The sequence below is a fragment of the Dipodomys spectabilis genome, unplaced genomic scaffold, assembly GCF_019054845.1.
Source record: "Dipodomys spectabilis isolate Male_0828 unplaced genomic scaffold, ASM1905484v1 ptg000138l, whole genome shotgun sequence".
Classification (NCBI taxonomy): Eukaryota; Metazoa; Chordata; class Mammalia; order Rodentia; family Heteromyidae; genus Dipodomys; species Dipodomys spectabilis.
The window spans coordinates 5981966-5997910 of record NW_024870815.1 but is presented as its reverse complement, the minus strand read 5'-3'; the positions used below and the strand labels follow the sequence as shown (position 1 = coordinate 5997910).

Sequence of the window (15945 nt, the reverse complement as noted above, 5' to 3'; positions counted from 1 at the left end):
AAACTAGAAGAAAAATTCAACATTGTTGCAGAGTTTCTTGGATATAGGAAGAACAATCATTTTCTGATTTACTTGGTCTGATTCAGTTCCACTATGAATATATTCCTATAAAGTTCTTCTCAGTCTGTATTAGTAACTTCTTTTTAACTTTTGTTATGTCTCAATTACATGATAACTTGAAACTAATGTTAGAAAACCATTTCTAGTATCTAAGAGGAATAAATTTAACATTTGGGACACTGATTACCTTTAAGCTCTCTTCAACAATAGGAACCTTAAGATTAGCTATGACAATTCATATACTCCTTAAGGAAGTATGTACAATGAGATATCATAACTTCAAAACCTGTAATACTTGTCATCCAGAGGCATACATTTTAAAATAAAGATCAAGACAGAAAATCTGAACTCAATTACGTTCATCAGAAATCAACTGTATCAGCAACTTGTAAGTCCTAAGTGAAAAACAATTTAAACAGAAAGCACAATAATTGTACAAACAGTAGCCAATTAAGAAAAAACTTCAAATGTTCTTAAATTTGATGCTGAAAAGTTCTGAATTTCCATTTCAGATTTTTGCATTTTTGTTTTTGCTCAACATGTCAATTTCTTCTTCTAGATTATAGTACAAGAGAATTATAATAATGTAAAAATATTAGTGAAATCTACTTGCTAACATGGAAAGTGGACCTTGGGAAAAGATAAAATAGGCAAAGATGAACAAAGGAATTTCTTTGACAAAAAGAAAGGAATTTTCAGTACACAAAGAAGACACTGATGCCTATAGATTATCTCAGAAACAAAGATGAAAGTCTTTTTAAATTAACTTACATAATTACAGATGTTAAAACTAAGAGCAAAAAAGATTAAGAAAAAGGTCCTCTTGGAATATTTTTACATTAAGAATTGACTTTATCAGACTCTGTGTGTGAGTGTGTGTGTGTGTGTGTGTGTGTGTGTGTGTGTGTGTGTGTGTGTGTGTGTCCAAACAAGGAAGAATAGACTACAGGGACATAAATATCTACAGTAAGAAAAGTATTTCCTATGTGTGGAATTAGGTTCTACCCCACACTAAAATAAATAAATAAATAAATAAATTTAAGATTATTCCTTTTTATTAAAAGTCCACAATTATCAACTATGTTTGTTGAACTTTCAAGTCTTATTTTTAAGATATAAGTTTTGGTTTCTAGTTGACAGTAATATATTTCTCTCATGGCAAATGAATACATTGGTAAACAACATCAGATCCGACATTAACTCTCAGTAAACCCACATTGATCGGATAATTTAGTTGTGTTTGCTCCTTCAAAAATAGCAAAAAAATTCCTAGAATATATTAAAAACCAATTTTAGAAACAATTTCATCTCCCAAAGGCTGACTATAAAATCATCACTTTAGAAGGATTTTACTTTTATTTATGACCTCACAAACTTGGAACAGCAAATGCACCTTCAAGAAAACTTCTTACATAAAAAAATATTACCACATCACACAAAACAGAAATTGAATATTAAACAGCAGGCTTCAAAAACCAAAGGTTTTAATTCCATGTTTGTAAATATAAATCAATAGAAAAATACTTAGAAATGTCAAGTTCAATAGGAAAATAATCTTTTTTTTCCCCACTCATTTTTTTGTGCCAATGCTGGGTTTTGAACAAAGGGTCTCAAGTTCTCCACCAGCATTTTTGCTCCTGGCTGGTACTCTACCACTTGAAACACACTTCTGACTTTTTGCTGGTTAACTGCAGATAAATACCTCATGGATTTGTCTGCCCAGGTTGTGATCTGTGATCCTCAGATCTCAGCCTGTATAGCTGAATATCTAGGATTATAGATAAATAGGTGTAAGCCACCAGTGCACATTCTCCCTCAGCTTTTTGCTCTTGGCTGATGCTCTACCACTTGAGTCAATTTTCCAGTCTCCTACCTTAATCTTTACAGCAACAAATAATTTTGCATCTTCACCAGAACTCTAAGCCAACTTTGTTCTTTGAGCTCCATTACTTTTGTTATAGCCATACCATCACAAATTACAGAAAAGAAAAAAAATGTTTATACTTGAAAGTAAAATATATAAATTTCTGCAAGAACAGTATGTTGTATCTGATTTTGTTTTTCTCCTTTCCCTTAAACAGTAATATAAAATTGAGTCCACTAATATGCAATATTAAATCTATTAACTAATTTCATTTTATTCCATTTAAAGAACAAAAACTTTGATTTTAACAAATGTGATAGAACAAAAAATTAAGAAAATTACCAAAGGTTGTTTGCCATTTCTTCTTTTTATTCCTATCACCAACCACTAAAAGTTATTGAAAAAGTTATACTTCTATTCAAGAACACAATTTTCTATAATACAGATCAAGAAAATTCAGTTCTTGATGCAACTAAAATTTCTGGTCAGGCAATCAAAATTCTATATATTTTTTGTGAAATTGACAGTACTGGGAATTTTGGATAGGTTAATACTATAAGAAGAAGCTATATATGCTTTTGTAAGAGGTTAGAGATAATACACTTTGGATCCTATATAACTCTCTCTCTCTTTCTTTCTTGGTCGGTAGTGGGGCCTGAACTCTGGGCCTGGGAGCTGTCCCTCAGCTCTTCAGCTCACAGTGTCACTTCTGCTTTTTTTCTGCTTATGTGGTGCAGAGGAATCAAATCCAAAGTCTCAGGCATGCAAGGCAAGCACTCTACTTCTGAGCCACCTTTCCAGCCTGACTATTTATTTCTTAAACCCCATATTACAAACAGAAAAAAAAATATTCAGCAACTCTCTACTCAATCTTAACTCTAAAGATAAATGTCAAAATTTAAAAGAACAAACAATCCCTTGTCAGTAAAATACTTTCAGAAATGTCTGAAAGAAATGTCTTTACTGTGCCTACTTTTAATTTACATGCCTTACAAAAATTATGGTTACTTTCTAAGTAAAGTTTTTCAACATTAAAATATGAATCTTCAGCATATGAACACAATTATTTAGTGATGATCCTGTTACATAATGAGCAAGATTACATATAAACCTGAGCTCTATTCAAATATAAAGGAGTAATATTCTTTAAAGACCAAGGAATATAGGAATGATATGCCATCCCATTAATATTTTGGTCATAAAAATAAATTTTGAAGCACACTTTTACTCTGGAAAGTGAAATGTATATAGATGTATTTGTAAAAATAACAAATGCATAAGTATATTATTTTCAATTACTGATCATCAGTCCTAGATTTTCAGGAGACTTTTGTACATAGGAAACACCAAATGACAAACCATTTGTGAGAGATTTACTTCTATTTGATTATAAAGTAAGTAAGCATATAAATGCATAGTATGGGTATGCCTTCAAACTCCACCCCATATTGAACAGTAAAATGGAACATTTAATTAATCCCCATTTAAAGATCCTTGATCCTTAATGTTTGCTATTTAATATTAACTTAAGAATCTTACCATAACTTGCTTACTTAACTAAAACACATCATTAAGATAGAGTTATAAACCAAGTAAAATAACTAACTGCTTAATAAACTTATACATAAAGCTCATCTTAAATGTACCTACTTTAAGGTCATTCCATGATGGTTAACCTTGTTTGGGAGGAAAACAAAGGTGAAACTGTACAATTATATTAACATAACTTAGAGAAAAATGCACGTAATCTGGAAATGGTAATGCATAAATTAAATCACATCATGCATTGATGATATATATATGACACAAAATTATCAAATCTGACAAAGTTGTTGCAGATGAAAAATTAAGTTCAGAATTTAACTTCTGAAATATAACTGTTAGAACAAAAAACACTTGAGGAAAGAATTACAGATTACCACACATGAAGTGGTAAAAATGAGACCATCTTACCTTTATCTTGAACTTCTTTTGAAAAGCGCTCCCTTTCAATAGCTGATTCTCTTTCTATTCGCTCAATTTCAGCCAATGCATCCAATTCCACTTCATCATATATAGGTCCCTGTTGTGATACCTGTTGCTGATTCTGTACCACACAAGTCTGGGGTTGCTTTGTAGCAACGGAAGTGTTCTGTTGTAAAACAGGCACTTGATTTGCTGGAAGGAATGCTGTTTGTTCTTGCTGCGACAAACACTGAGCAGCATTTAGTGGGCGATTTACATCCTGTGGAGTAATGGGTGTTTTTGAAGTCTGTCCTGGATACTGCACATTAAAAGGAATATCATTTTCTGAAACATTGCTATTTTCCATACCAGAAAGCATATCCTCTTGCTGGTCCATGTCTGAAGACCTTACACGAGAAAGTCTTAACGTAAGTTTAGTAGAGTCCTTGGATGGAGAACTAATTATATCATACATTGCAGCTTTCTCACTCTGTTCTTTTTCATCCTTGCCCAATTTCATTTTCTTTTGCTTTTTTTGTTTTCTTTCTGGAGAATCAAGCAAGATGTCTGGTGGAACATCTCGAGGTGATGAACAAGGCATAGACTGCGATGGTAGAATTAAAGGTGGTCTTGATCCTAGAAAAACAATTCAATAGAAATAAACAGTTAATCTAATTTTGTATTTTTTTTTTTTTTGATCCGGTCGTGGGGCCTGAACTCTGGGCCTGGGCGCTGTCCCTCAGCTCTTCAACTCAAGGCTAGCGCTCTACCACTTGAGCCACAGCGCCACTTCCGGCTTTTTTCTTTTTGCTTATGTGGTGCTGAGAAATTGAACCCAGGGCCTCAGGCATGCAAGGCAAGCGCTCTACCACTGAGCCACATTCCCAGCTTAATTTTGTATTTTTATAGTATGATAAAATATTAAGTAGGTGACTATATAGTACACCTATCTCTCTATCTAAATATAAATTAAGAGTAACTGACAATGCACTCACCCCTTTAAGCCTAGCTGGGAAATAATTTCATGAGTAAAACTTGAGCCTTTGATGAATAATACATTTGTGAAACTGTTTATTACATTTATATTTTAAAGTGTGTGTGTGTGTGTGTGTGTGTGTATGTGTGTGTGTGTGTTTTATACTGGGGTTTGACCTCAGGTCCTTGTGCTTGGCAGATAGTTGATCTACTAATTAAGCTGTGCTACAATACCTATTTACTTTGTTGTTATTCATATATAGTTTCACTTTTACCCAAGACCAGCCTTTGATCCCACCTCTGCCCCCTGGGTACTATGATGCCTAGCTTGTTTACACTAAATCTTTGTCCAGGCTAACCTCAAATTGCAATCCTCACATTTCTGCCTTATAAGAAGATTACAAGTGTGAGTCACTGTAGTGTAGCCAAGTACCTACATGAAGTTTTTTTTTTCTTTTAAATCTGTCTTTCATCTTCTCTCAAATGTCAGATGAACTATTTATCCCTTCGTTATCGTCTCTACAAGTCATAAATAATATCTTACCCTAACAATACTTGATTGGTAAGTGCTCAAATTTGGTGGCTGACCTACAAATTATGTTACCTTGGAAGTTGTCTCTTTTTAGAAGCTGAGTTTGCACTATGGAGGGACGATGGCAGTGAAATAATAGAGACTCACCCTAGTTCTCTCTAATCAAATAAAGAGATTTAGGGTTCTAACATGCACTAGTCCCCAAAAGATTGACAACAACAAATACATAAACAGAGAATCACAGAAATGGAAAAAAAAACCTCACAACTTGTACATACAAGGAAGGAAAAACACTAAGAGCCCTCCCCCAACTTCTCATCCTAAGTCTGTGGCATAGCTAAGCCATGAGAGCAGCCCCCCAGGACTCTGGGGTCTGACCAACCAGGCTGCAGCATCCAGATGCAGAAAACTCCCACAGTGCTAGAACCCAAGAGCACAGAAGAAGAGAGAGACCAGTGGCTGGTGGTGACTCACAGAGCTTGGCCCGGACCCCTCCTTCTTACCCAAGAAGGGGCACCAGACAAAGGGGACAGAGCTCTTCCTTACTCTCCCTCAACCCATATGCTCCAAGCTTGAGCCACAGCCCTGACAATTCCCTAAACCTAAATGTATAAATCACAATGAAAGACCACAAGATTCATGAACAATCAAGACAACAATTCAAATCCAAAAGCCAACAAGAATCCAGGGAAGGACTCCAGTGAGATTGAAGAAGAAATGGAGGACAAAAGAACCATAAAAGAAACGATACTACACACCTCATTAAAAGATGAAATTAACATTATGAGAACTGATCTCAGAAGCGCAAGCCACAGGGAAATCCATAGGAAACAGAACAAATGACGTGAAAAATAGAGGAGATACAAAAGTCAAAAGTGTGGGGAAAACATTCAGAAGTTACCAAAGGGAAATCCAAGACTTGGAAGACTAGCTGAGAAATCAAAATTAAGCATAATTGGGATGGACAAGTGGGAAGAATTCAATACTAAAGGCATTGAAAATCTATTCAGTAAAAATAAGAGTTCCCCATCTTAAGAGAGAAAAGAAAATTTCACCAACCTAACAGAAGCATATAGAATCCCTACTAGACAGGACTTAAGGAAATACTTCTAGACACATCATAGTAAAAATGTTAGACTTGAAGCTGAGCACTGGTGGCTCACGCCTGTAATCCTAGCTACTCAGGAGGCTGAGATCTGAGGACCTCTGTTCAAAGCCAGCCCAGGCAGCAAAGTCTGTCAGACTCTTATCATCACTAGAAACCAGAAGTGGTGCTGTGGTTCAAGCAGTAGAGTGCTCGCCTTGATCTTTCTAACACAGGGACAGCGCCCAAGCCCAGAATTTAAGCCCCACAATTGGGGCGGGGGGGGGGGGGGGGGGTAAGGGGGTGGGAGGGGTGGGAGGGTGGAGGGGGGGAAGTTAAGACTTGAAAAACAAGGAATTGATTTTAAATGCTGCAAACTCAAAGAAGATGCTGCATCTTCTTTGATGGAAAGAAAATCTGAATCACTACAGATCTCTCCACACAAACTATCAAGGTATGGAGAGTCTGGAATGGTATAATCCAAGCCCTGAGGATCAACAACTGTCAACTTAAACTGGTATACCAAGCAAAGCTACCATTTACATTTGATGGTGAAGCTAAAACCTTCCATGATAAACAAAATTTAAAGGAATTCATAAACACTAAACCAGCATTATAAAGAATACTAAAGAGAGCTTTACAATTTGAAGAAAACAAAATAAAAAAACCACATCAGACAAAAATGACTAGAAGATCAATTTAGTAAACACGGGAAGAGGAAAGGAACAAAATATAGGAAATCAAGAAAATGGCAGGAAACATGACATATCTTTCTACAGTAGCTCAAAACATTAACAGACTCAAACCCCCAATCAAAAGAACAAAAATAGCAGATTGGATTTTAAAAAAAATCCCCCCAAAACAGGAAGAGGCGCTGTGGCTCAAGGGTAAAACACTCTGCCTTGAGCTGAAGAGCACAGGGACAACACCCAGCCCCAGAGTTCAAGCCCCACAACTGACCAAAACAAAAACAAAACAGGACCCATCCATTTGTTGTCTCCAAGTGACCCATCTCACAAAGATAAAAACAAACTCTTAAGTGAAGGTATAGAAAAAGATCTTCCACACAAATGCATCCTGCAAGAAGGCAGGAGTAGCCATTTTGATATCTGGTAAAACAGACTTCTCATTACAATTATACAGAGACAAGGAAGGTCATTAATGGAAATAAAGGGAATGATCCATGAAAAGGAAATCAGAGTAGTTAATATCTATGCATCAAATAATGGAGCAACTAAATACATCAAACACTTTTGGACTTATAGAACAGAACAGACTCAATAATAGTGGTAGATTTTAATATCCTACTCTCACCAAAGGACAGGTCAATCAAACTAAAGCAAAGAAGCCTCTGAATTAAATGACATCAGACCCCAAATTGCTTCAAAAAGCAAACTAACAACAGAAAAACCCTAGGAATTAAGCAAAAATTATAAAAATCTGAAGAAAGAAATCAAAGAGGACACCAGGAAATGGCAAGACCTTTCATGTTCATGGACAGGTAGAATCAATATTGTGAAAATGGCCATACTAGCAAAAATGATACACATAAACAATGCAGTTCCTGTCAAAATCCTAATGGCACGCTTTACTAAGATTCAGAAAACAATCCAAAAATTCATAGGGAACAACGAAAGAACCTAGAATAGCCAAAGCAATTCCAGGCCAAAAAAGCAACATGAGAAGTATCGCAGTATCAGGTTTCAAACTCTTCTGTGGAGCCATGATAACAAAACCAGCTTCATATTGGCACGAAAATAGACTAGAAGATCAATGGAACAGACTAGAAGACCCAGAAAAAAGAATCATATGCTTACAGTCATCTGATATTTGACAAAGCAGGCAAAGACATACAATTGGAAAAAACATAGCCTCTTGAACAACTGGTGCTGAGAAAACTGGGCAGCCATATGCAGAAAACTAAAAGTGATCCCTGCTTGTCACTATGCACTAACATCAAAGTGGATCAAAGACTTCAATGTTAGACCCAAAACTCTAAAGTTACTGTAAAAGAAACATTAGAATTTATAGGTATAGGTAGGAAGTCCCAGGGGGCACAACATATAGGAGAGAGACTCAACAAGTGGAACTACATTAAATAAAGTTTCTGCACAGCTAAGCTCACCATTACCAAACTAGAAAGACAGCCAACCAATTTCAAAAAGATCTACCACAAATACATCAGACAAAGGCCTATCCAATATATACAAGGAGCTCAAGACACCAACCCCTCACAATTACTAAATGGGCAGGGGAGCTAAGGAGAGGCTTCTCAGAAGCGGTAAGAATGGCAAAGAAACAGGAGGAAATGCTCATCATCCCAGACCATAAAGGAAATGCAAATCAAAACCCTGAGATACCCCAGTTAGATTGGCCAACATTTTGAATTTTAACAACAAATGCTGGTGGGGATGTGGGGAAAAAGGAACCCTACACTTGATTGCTGGTGGGAATGTAAAGTAATATAACCACTCTGGGAAGCAGTCTGGAAGTTCCTCAAAACACCAAACATAGACCTTCCCTATGACCCAGCCATACCACTAGGCATCTACCCTGAGCATCATGAATCAGGATATAAGGACAACTACACATCCATGTTCATTGCTGTATTATTCACAATAGCCAAGATACAGAAACGACCCAGATGTCCCATAATAGATATGTGGATCCAAAAAATGGTGCTTGTATACAATGAAATTTTACATAGCCATCAGAAAGAGTAATGTCATTTGCAGGGAAACATACAGAACAAGGTAAGCAAAGATCAGAGACACAAATGGCACATGTTCTTTCTGATATGCAGAAGTTAGATCTAAAATGTGCTGAGAGATAACAAATTACACAGGATTCTTGATATATACAATGAGACCAAAAGAGGATAGAGAATCATAATGGTGTAATACCCAAGCGCCTTTTTATATGTGTATAAAATAATATACATACTGAAACAAACTCCAAAGATATGGAAACAAAGGACTCTTTTCTTAATTTGTTTTTTCTTTTGCTGATGATTCTGTATTCTTTACCTTATATGCCTCATATATTCATGTGCATAGCTGTGGGAGCACAGAAGTCTGTGGAGGAAAAAGGGTGAAAAAGTGCAGCAGTGTAATGCACTGGACATTAATGAAAGTGAGCTATACAATTCATGGGTAGAGATGGGAGGGAGGGAATGGGAATGAGGTAACAGATAATACTGTATGGAAGGAAATGTATTTATTAGCTGATTATGTAAATATAACTCCTCTGTATATCACCCCTATAATAACAATAAATTAATAAAAATAAAAAAGAAGTCGAGTTTCCTTCCCTGATAATTCATACACTTATAGAATTAAAATGACTCATAAGGGCTCAACTTCTAATTTGGGAAAAATATCCAGATAAAATTAATTAGAATATTTTTATGAAAACAAAACAAACCTTTAGTCTGCCATATGAGGCAGGCTAGTCTGTGTTTTTGAAAGGCATACTTAGAAACTCTCATAGGATAAAAAAATATATTATCACCTATCTGTTTTTGTGTGTGTGGTGACAATAATAGGACTTGAACGCAGAGCCTCATACTTTTGCTTAACTTTTTCATTCAAGGCTGTCACTCTACCACTCGAGCCATACTTCCACTTCTGGCTTTTTTGCTGGTTAACTGTAGATAACAGTTTCATGAGCTTTTCTGCCAGGGTTGGCTTCAAACCTTGATCCTAAGATCTCAGCATCAGTGCCTGGCTATCATATATCTTGAAATTAATCATATGCTAGCTTTGAAAAGTATTTTCTTCCAGAAAAGAAATAATTAAAATTATCAGACTGAATTTTAAATACATTCTTTCAAACTCTTTTGTGTCTACTACAGACAAAACCATACAAAGTACTCTTTGGGAACTCAAAGATAAAGAAAGTTAATATTCATCTACATGAGCTAGTTTAGGATTATTTCTGAGAGAAACAAATCACTAATAGCTTCAGGATACTAGAGAAGACTATTCAGAGCTATAAGAACAGAATTTTAGATAAGCAGTGGTGAAAGATGTGAGAGATATAGAAAGGTAACAGGGCAGGTTCCACTTGATAAATGACAGAAATGATTTTATGATAATTTCAAAATTTTAAGTCAAGATGACCTTGGATTAAAGTACCACTGAGAGAAGAGAATGGTGAAAGAAACAGTAAAAATAATTCTGAAAATGATTTTGAATTATCAGTAATATATGAGGGAGGGCCTAGAAATAAAAATTGTAATTTGGCAGACAACAATTTTCCCAAAAGAAATCAATGCTAAATAGCCAAGGGAAAAAAGTGCAAAAAATTGTAATTACACATTACAACGATAGAACCAGGCTCCAGTGATAAACATCTCCTATTTTCTCATGAGACTGAGATGCAGAGGACTGCAGTTTGAAACTAGTCTGGGTAGAAAAGTCCATAAAAGCCCATCTCCAAAATAACTAGCAAAAATGGAGCTGAGGCATGGCTCAAGTGTTAGATCACCAGATGAGCAAGCAAGCAAGCAAGCAAGCAAACAAACAAACAAGCAGACTGAGCATGAGGTCCTGAGTTCAAACCCAGGGAAAAAGTTTAATAGAAACCTTGAGAAATAAGTAGAGAAGAATATTTTTCAAAATATCTATGAAAGAGTAGGAAGAAAATAAGTGACTGCAATATTACATAATATTTGTTTTAGGTCTGAGCCTGGAAGTTGAACTCAGCATTTGATGCTTTCCCTCACTGCCTGACATTCTACCAACTTAGCCATGTTCCAATCGAAAAGAATTTTAGTATTTGGAGTAAGTGTAGAGAAAACTGGCAAAAAGTTTTAAATGTTTAAGAGTGATTTTAAAGATCATTTATCATGGAGAATGACACTAGATATACCTGAAAACTCTTATAATTTAATGCCATTTAAAGAATTGAGAGATAAATAAACTAATAACTAGAATTAATATAAGTCCCTCTTTATCTAGACCTGCTTACATCCAGGCATAATTTTTTCTACAATGAAAAACAATAGAAAATAACCTTTTACTGTCTACTTTAAGAAGTGAGTTCTTTTTTAAACTTAAAACATGCTTAAGTAATTTTGGTTACAATATTACCTTTAGGAGTTCCATCACTTCCAGCAGGGGAGCACACAGGCTGTGGTGACCTCAAGGGAAAAGATGCAGCATTCCTCATTGTTGAAGAATCACCATCCTAAGAATAGAATATAAAATTTATATCTTGAATGACAGGAGAGGCATATAGAAATCTTAAAGAGAACCAATAAAAGACATAAATTACTGACAGGTAAAGTGTTGGAATTCAATAGCATAATTCTTCTGCACTTTCCTGTTTTCTTCATGGTATATCTTAGAAGAATTGAAACTGAATCCAAAAGAATCAACAGCCTAAGCATGGCAATGAATAAGAAAATTGGTATTACTAGTGTGCTCCATTTTGGATTACTATTTCTACAAAAGGAGCTGTAAACATCCTATAAAGTTGTATATGTCTTGAGAGTAGTCTACTGTCATCTCTGTTAGTTAGCCTTTAGATTTAAGCAGGTTACATAAAAATACAGCTCCATCCATTAGACAAATTTCCAACATGGGAAATATTTTAATAGTATCAAAGCAACATTAAATATTAAGATTAAAAAATTTTGAGCAAATCTTATAAGAAGGAAAAGAGCCACGAGATAATAATTGCAGGCTTATTATTAATTTCATATCAGTTGTATTAAAGTAAAACTTAAATTTTACGCTGCTCTTGACAAAGCTGACGAGTTTTATTCATAGCGAAATTCTCTGCACCTAGTATAATTTTTTATATATAATAGATATCCGTCTGAACTGTGAAATAAAAGTACTAGGTATTTGGCAAATAATTAGTGCTACTTTATTACCTTAATAATAACTAATGCATTACATACGTCACTACTTAGCCTGTGCACCATGTGTAGGTAGTCGTCACTTGAGCCATGTCTGGGATTATCAGCATGATGATTAGCTGAATTGCCAGATAACGGACCAGAAACTTTATTATCATGTATGTTTCTCAAACCACCTGCAACAATGGGACTTGATACCGATGCTGAAATTAATAAGAATAAAAAAGTTTATGATGTAAACTGTATAATTATTCACAAAACCCTTTTAACTATATAGAGGTTATACAGAATAACAGAATGAATACTCATATACTAATTTTCAACTTGGTCAAATCTTACACATTCTGCCAAATGACATTGAGATCTATTTTCAAAAGAAGCATAATGTAAGTATGGTTAAACTCTATTTTTTTTTTTTTTTGTCAGTCGTGGGGCTTGAACTCTGGGCCTGGGCACTCTCCGTCAGCTCTTCAGCTCAAGGTTAGCCCTCTACCACTTGATCCACAGCACAGCTTCTGGTTGTTTTCTGAGTGGTTTATTAGAAATAAGAGTCTCACAGACTTTCCTGTCTGGGCTAGCTTTGAACCACAATCCTCAGATCTCAGCCTCCTCAGTAGCTAGGATTACAGTGTGAGTAACCGGCACCTGGCTTGGTTAAACTCTTTATTGATGTATTTACCTCCTTTATTCTCTCCTCCCCATTCCCTAAAAGGGAGTATTTTGTCTTTAGAGTTGACTCTCCAATGTATAACATTGTAATTTACTTGTAAATAAACATACTCCTAAATAACACATCACTGTTGTATATTAACTTTAAAATAGTATTTTTAGGGCTGGGAAAGTGGCTCAGTGGTAGAGTGCTTGCCTTACATACATGAGGCCCTGGGTTTGATTCCTCAGTACCACATACGCAGAAAAAGCTGGAAGTGGCACTGTGGCTCAAGTGGTAGAGTGCTAGCCTTGAGCTGAAGAGCTGAGGGACAGTGCCCAGGACCAGAGTTCAGGTCCCACGACTGACCAAAAACAAACACACAAACAAACAAAAATGGTATTTTTATATATCCTTCTATATTTTGCTTTGTGATTCAATATTGTATTTAGATTTATCTATTATATCTATAGTTTTTAATTCATCTGTTTTAAATAAATGACATATTCTGTTGTAATTGTACGACTTGTTTACCCACTTTTGTATTGAAACATTTAGATTGCTTAAAATTTTTGCTGTCATAAACAATATTGCAATGCATGCATGCTTTTGAACATGGACTCTGTATACATGAACATGAATTCCAGGAACCAATACCTATAAATATGATTACTTAAATGTAGGTATTACAATTCAAGCCATCCTAATGATTATGAAATCAATTTATAAAAATTATTTATAATGTGGCTTAGTGGTAGAGTGCTTGCCTAGCATGCATGAAGCCCTGGATTCAATTCCTCAGTACCACATAAACAGAAAAGGCTGGAAGTGGCACTAAGGGACAGAGCCCAGGTCCTGTTTTCAAGCCCCAGAACTGGCAAGGAAAACAAAACCCCCCAAATATCCACTTGTATTTGTCAGTATATATCTGTAGCAATAATTTTTGTTATTCTAATGGTGGGAAATTATACTATAATCACATTAATTTGTATTTTATTCATTCTTAGTGAAACATTCTTTCTTCATGTATATTATCAGAGTTCTTCCTTAAAACAAAGTTGCAAAACAGTCTCCTATATTTTCTTATAAAAGTTTTATGATTTTGCTTTTTTTGGTATGATTCTTACATACATTATTTTTAAGTATAGCATAGGTTATTTTTTTTCCAAATGGATATCTAACTGCCTCTGCTAGATTAAAGAAATCATTCTTTCCCTAATTAAGATCTATATACTAAGTTTTTATTTGTTCATGGGTATGGGAAAATTCCTACAAGTTTCATCATGTTCTACTTTACTAGGTGTTACATTATGTGTCTGTACTAATATTACAACAAGCTGCCTATTCTTAGCCTTTTACTCTTCTTTAGAATTTTATAAAGTAGCTTAAGTTTCACAACAAACCTCCTCAGGAATTTTATTAATGTTATACTAAATTTATGGATTTGAGAAATCCATATTATATCTTCCCATCCATGAAAATAGTGTAACTTTTTAAAGGGTTTTCCATTATTTCTTTAAGTTTTATAATTTTCTTCACAAAAGTCCTATCTATATGTCTTTCATTAAATGTACACTTAGGTATTTGTAGTTTTCTATTCTAAATCTATGATTTGCTTATATATAGCTTCTCCTTGAGTTAGCATGTAAAATGGTCTCTAGTTAGTATTTTGTTTTCTAATGTTGGGAAATCAGAAAGTGACTATTTTCACAGATAATTAAGTTTTCAAGTCAAAAAGTTCACAAATGAAGAAAGTTTTGATTTTACAAAGTAAAGAGAAGCAAGAATACACATATAGGAGCTAACAATGAAGATCAAATATTTAAATTTCACAATACGGTAGATAAAAACCAAATTATTTCTTTTAATTTTCTGAAATATTTCTCAAAAAATACAAGTAATTTATCTTAGCAATAATATAGTAGCCATACAATAATTAAAGGGCAATGTAACTGTAAAAGATACAATAATGTCAACCCTAAGATACTGAGAACTAGCTAAGCACTAGTGGCTCATTTTTGTAATCATAGCTACTCAGGAGGCTGATATGTGAGGAATGAAGTTTGAAGCTGCCCAGGCAGGAAGTCAGTGAGACCCTAATCTCCAATTAACTAAAACAAGCCAGAAGTGGAGCTGTGGCTCTAGTGGTAGAGCACTAGCCTTGAACAACAACAACAAAAAAGCTTATGGACAACGTGCAGGCCCTGAGTTCAAGCCCTAGGACAAGTATCAAAAAACAAAAAACCAAATAAAACAAAAAAACAACAAAAAACCCCAATCAAAAGAATAGTTCTTAATTTACTTATAACCTAATCCAAACAGATAAAATATACTGCTCTTTGCATTTCCTGAATGATAAATTCTCAAATGATAACTGTAATGTACTTTTAATAATTTAAGCCATCTAATAAAAATAACAAAAAGTTAGGCAAAAGTATACAGTATCGTATTTTAGTTTGTGTTTTTAAAATTACTTTAAAAAACAATCTTACTAGGATTTACACTTGTTTTGGTATTACCAAAAAACTTACCTTGCTGCATTTGTGGATGTGTTGTGTAACTTGAAGGATGGGAATATGGCATGTATCCTGCAGGGCTTTGTGGGGCATATGGACTAGGCACTGGGCTATTCTGTTGTGGCATAAATCTGTTCCCAGAGCTTGTCTGTGGTGGCACAAACCGGCTAAAACCCAAATAAAGAATATCAGGAACAGATTAAACATGCTACTAAAATTTCACTGCCATAAAATAAAATAGCTCAGAGAATTCTACATTTTCAACTATTTTTTCTTTTTATTATAAAGATGATGTACAGAGGGGTTACAGTTACATAAGTCAGGTAATGAGTACATTTCTCTTTGAACAGTGTCACCTCTTCCTCATTTTCTCCGAGATTTTTCCCTTGCTACACCTTTCCCCCAGAACTTGTATAGTTCATTTTCAACATAGCATAAAATCTATGCATAGAGAA

The 15945-nt window shown here is 34.8% G+C and overlaps 1 protein-coding gene across 3 annotated transcripts in view; it reads right to left on the bottom strand.

Moving 5' to 3' along the window:
- Nipbl (NIPBL cohesin loading factor) overlaps positions 1 to 15945 on the bottom strand; it is a 172689-nt gene that overhangs the window by 79397 nt on the left and 77347 nt on the right. For all 3 annotated transcript variants that reach the window (XM_042690590.1, XM_042690591.1, XM_042690592.1), the window contains exons 6-9: positions 15506 to 15657; positions 12368 to 12528; positions 11553 to 11649; positions 3878 to 4504 (exon numbers count right to left, since the gene is read on the bottom strand). In XM_042690590.1, coding sequence (XP_042546524.1) covers positions 3878 to 4504; positions 11553 to 11649; positions 12368 to 12528; positions 15506 to 15657 — 1037 coding nt within the window. The remainder of the gene's footprint in view (positions 1 to 3877; positions 4505 to 11552; positions 11650 to 12367; positions 12529 to 15505; positions 15658 to 15945) is intronic.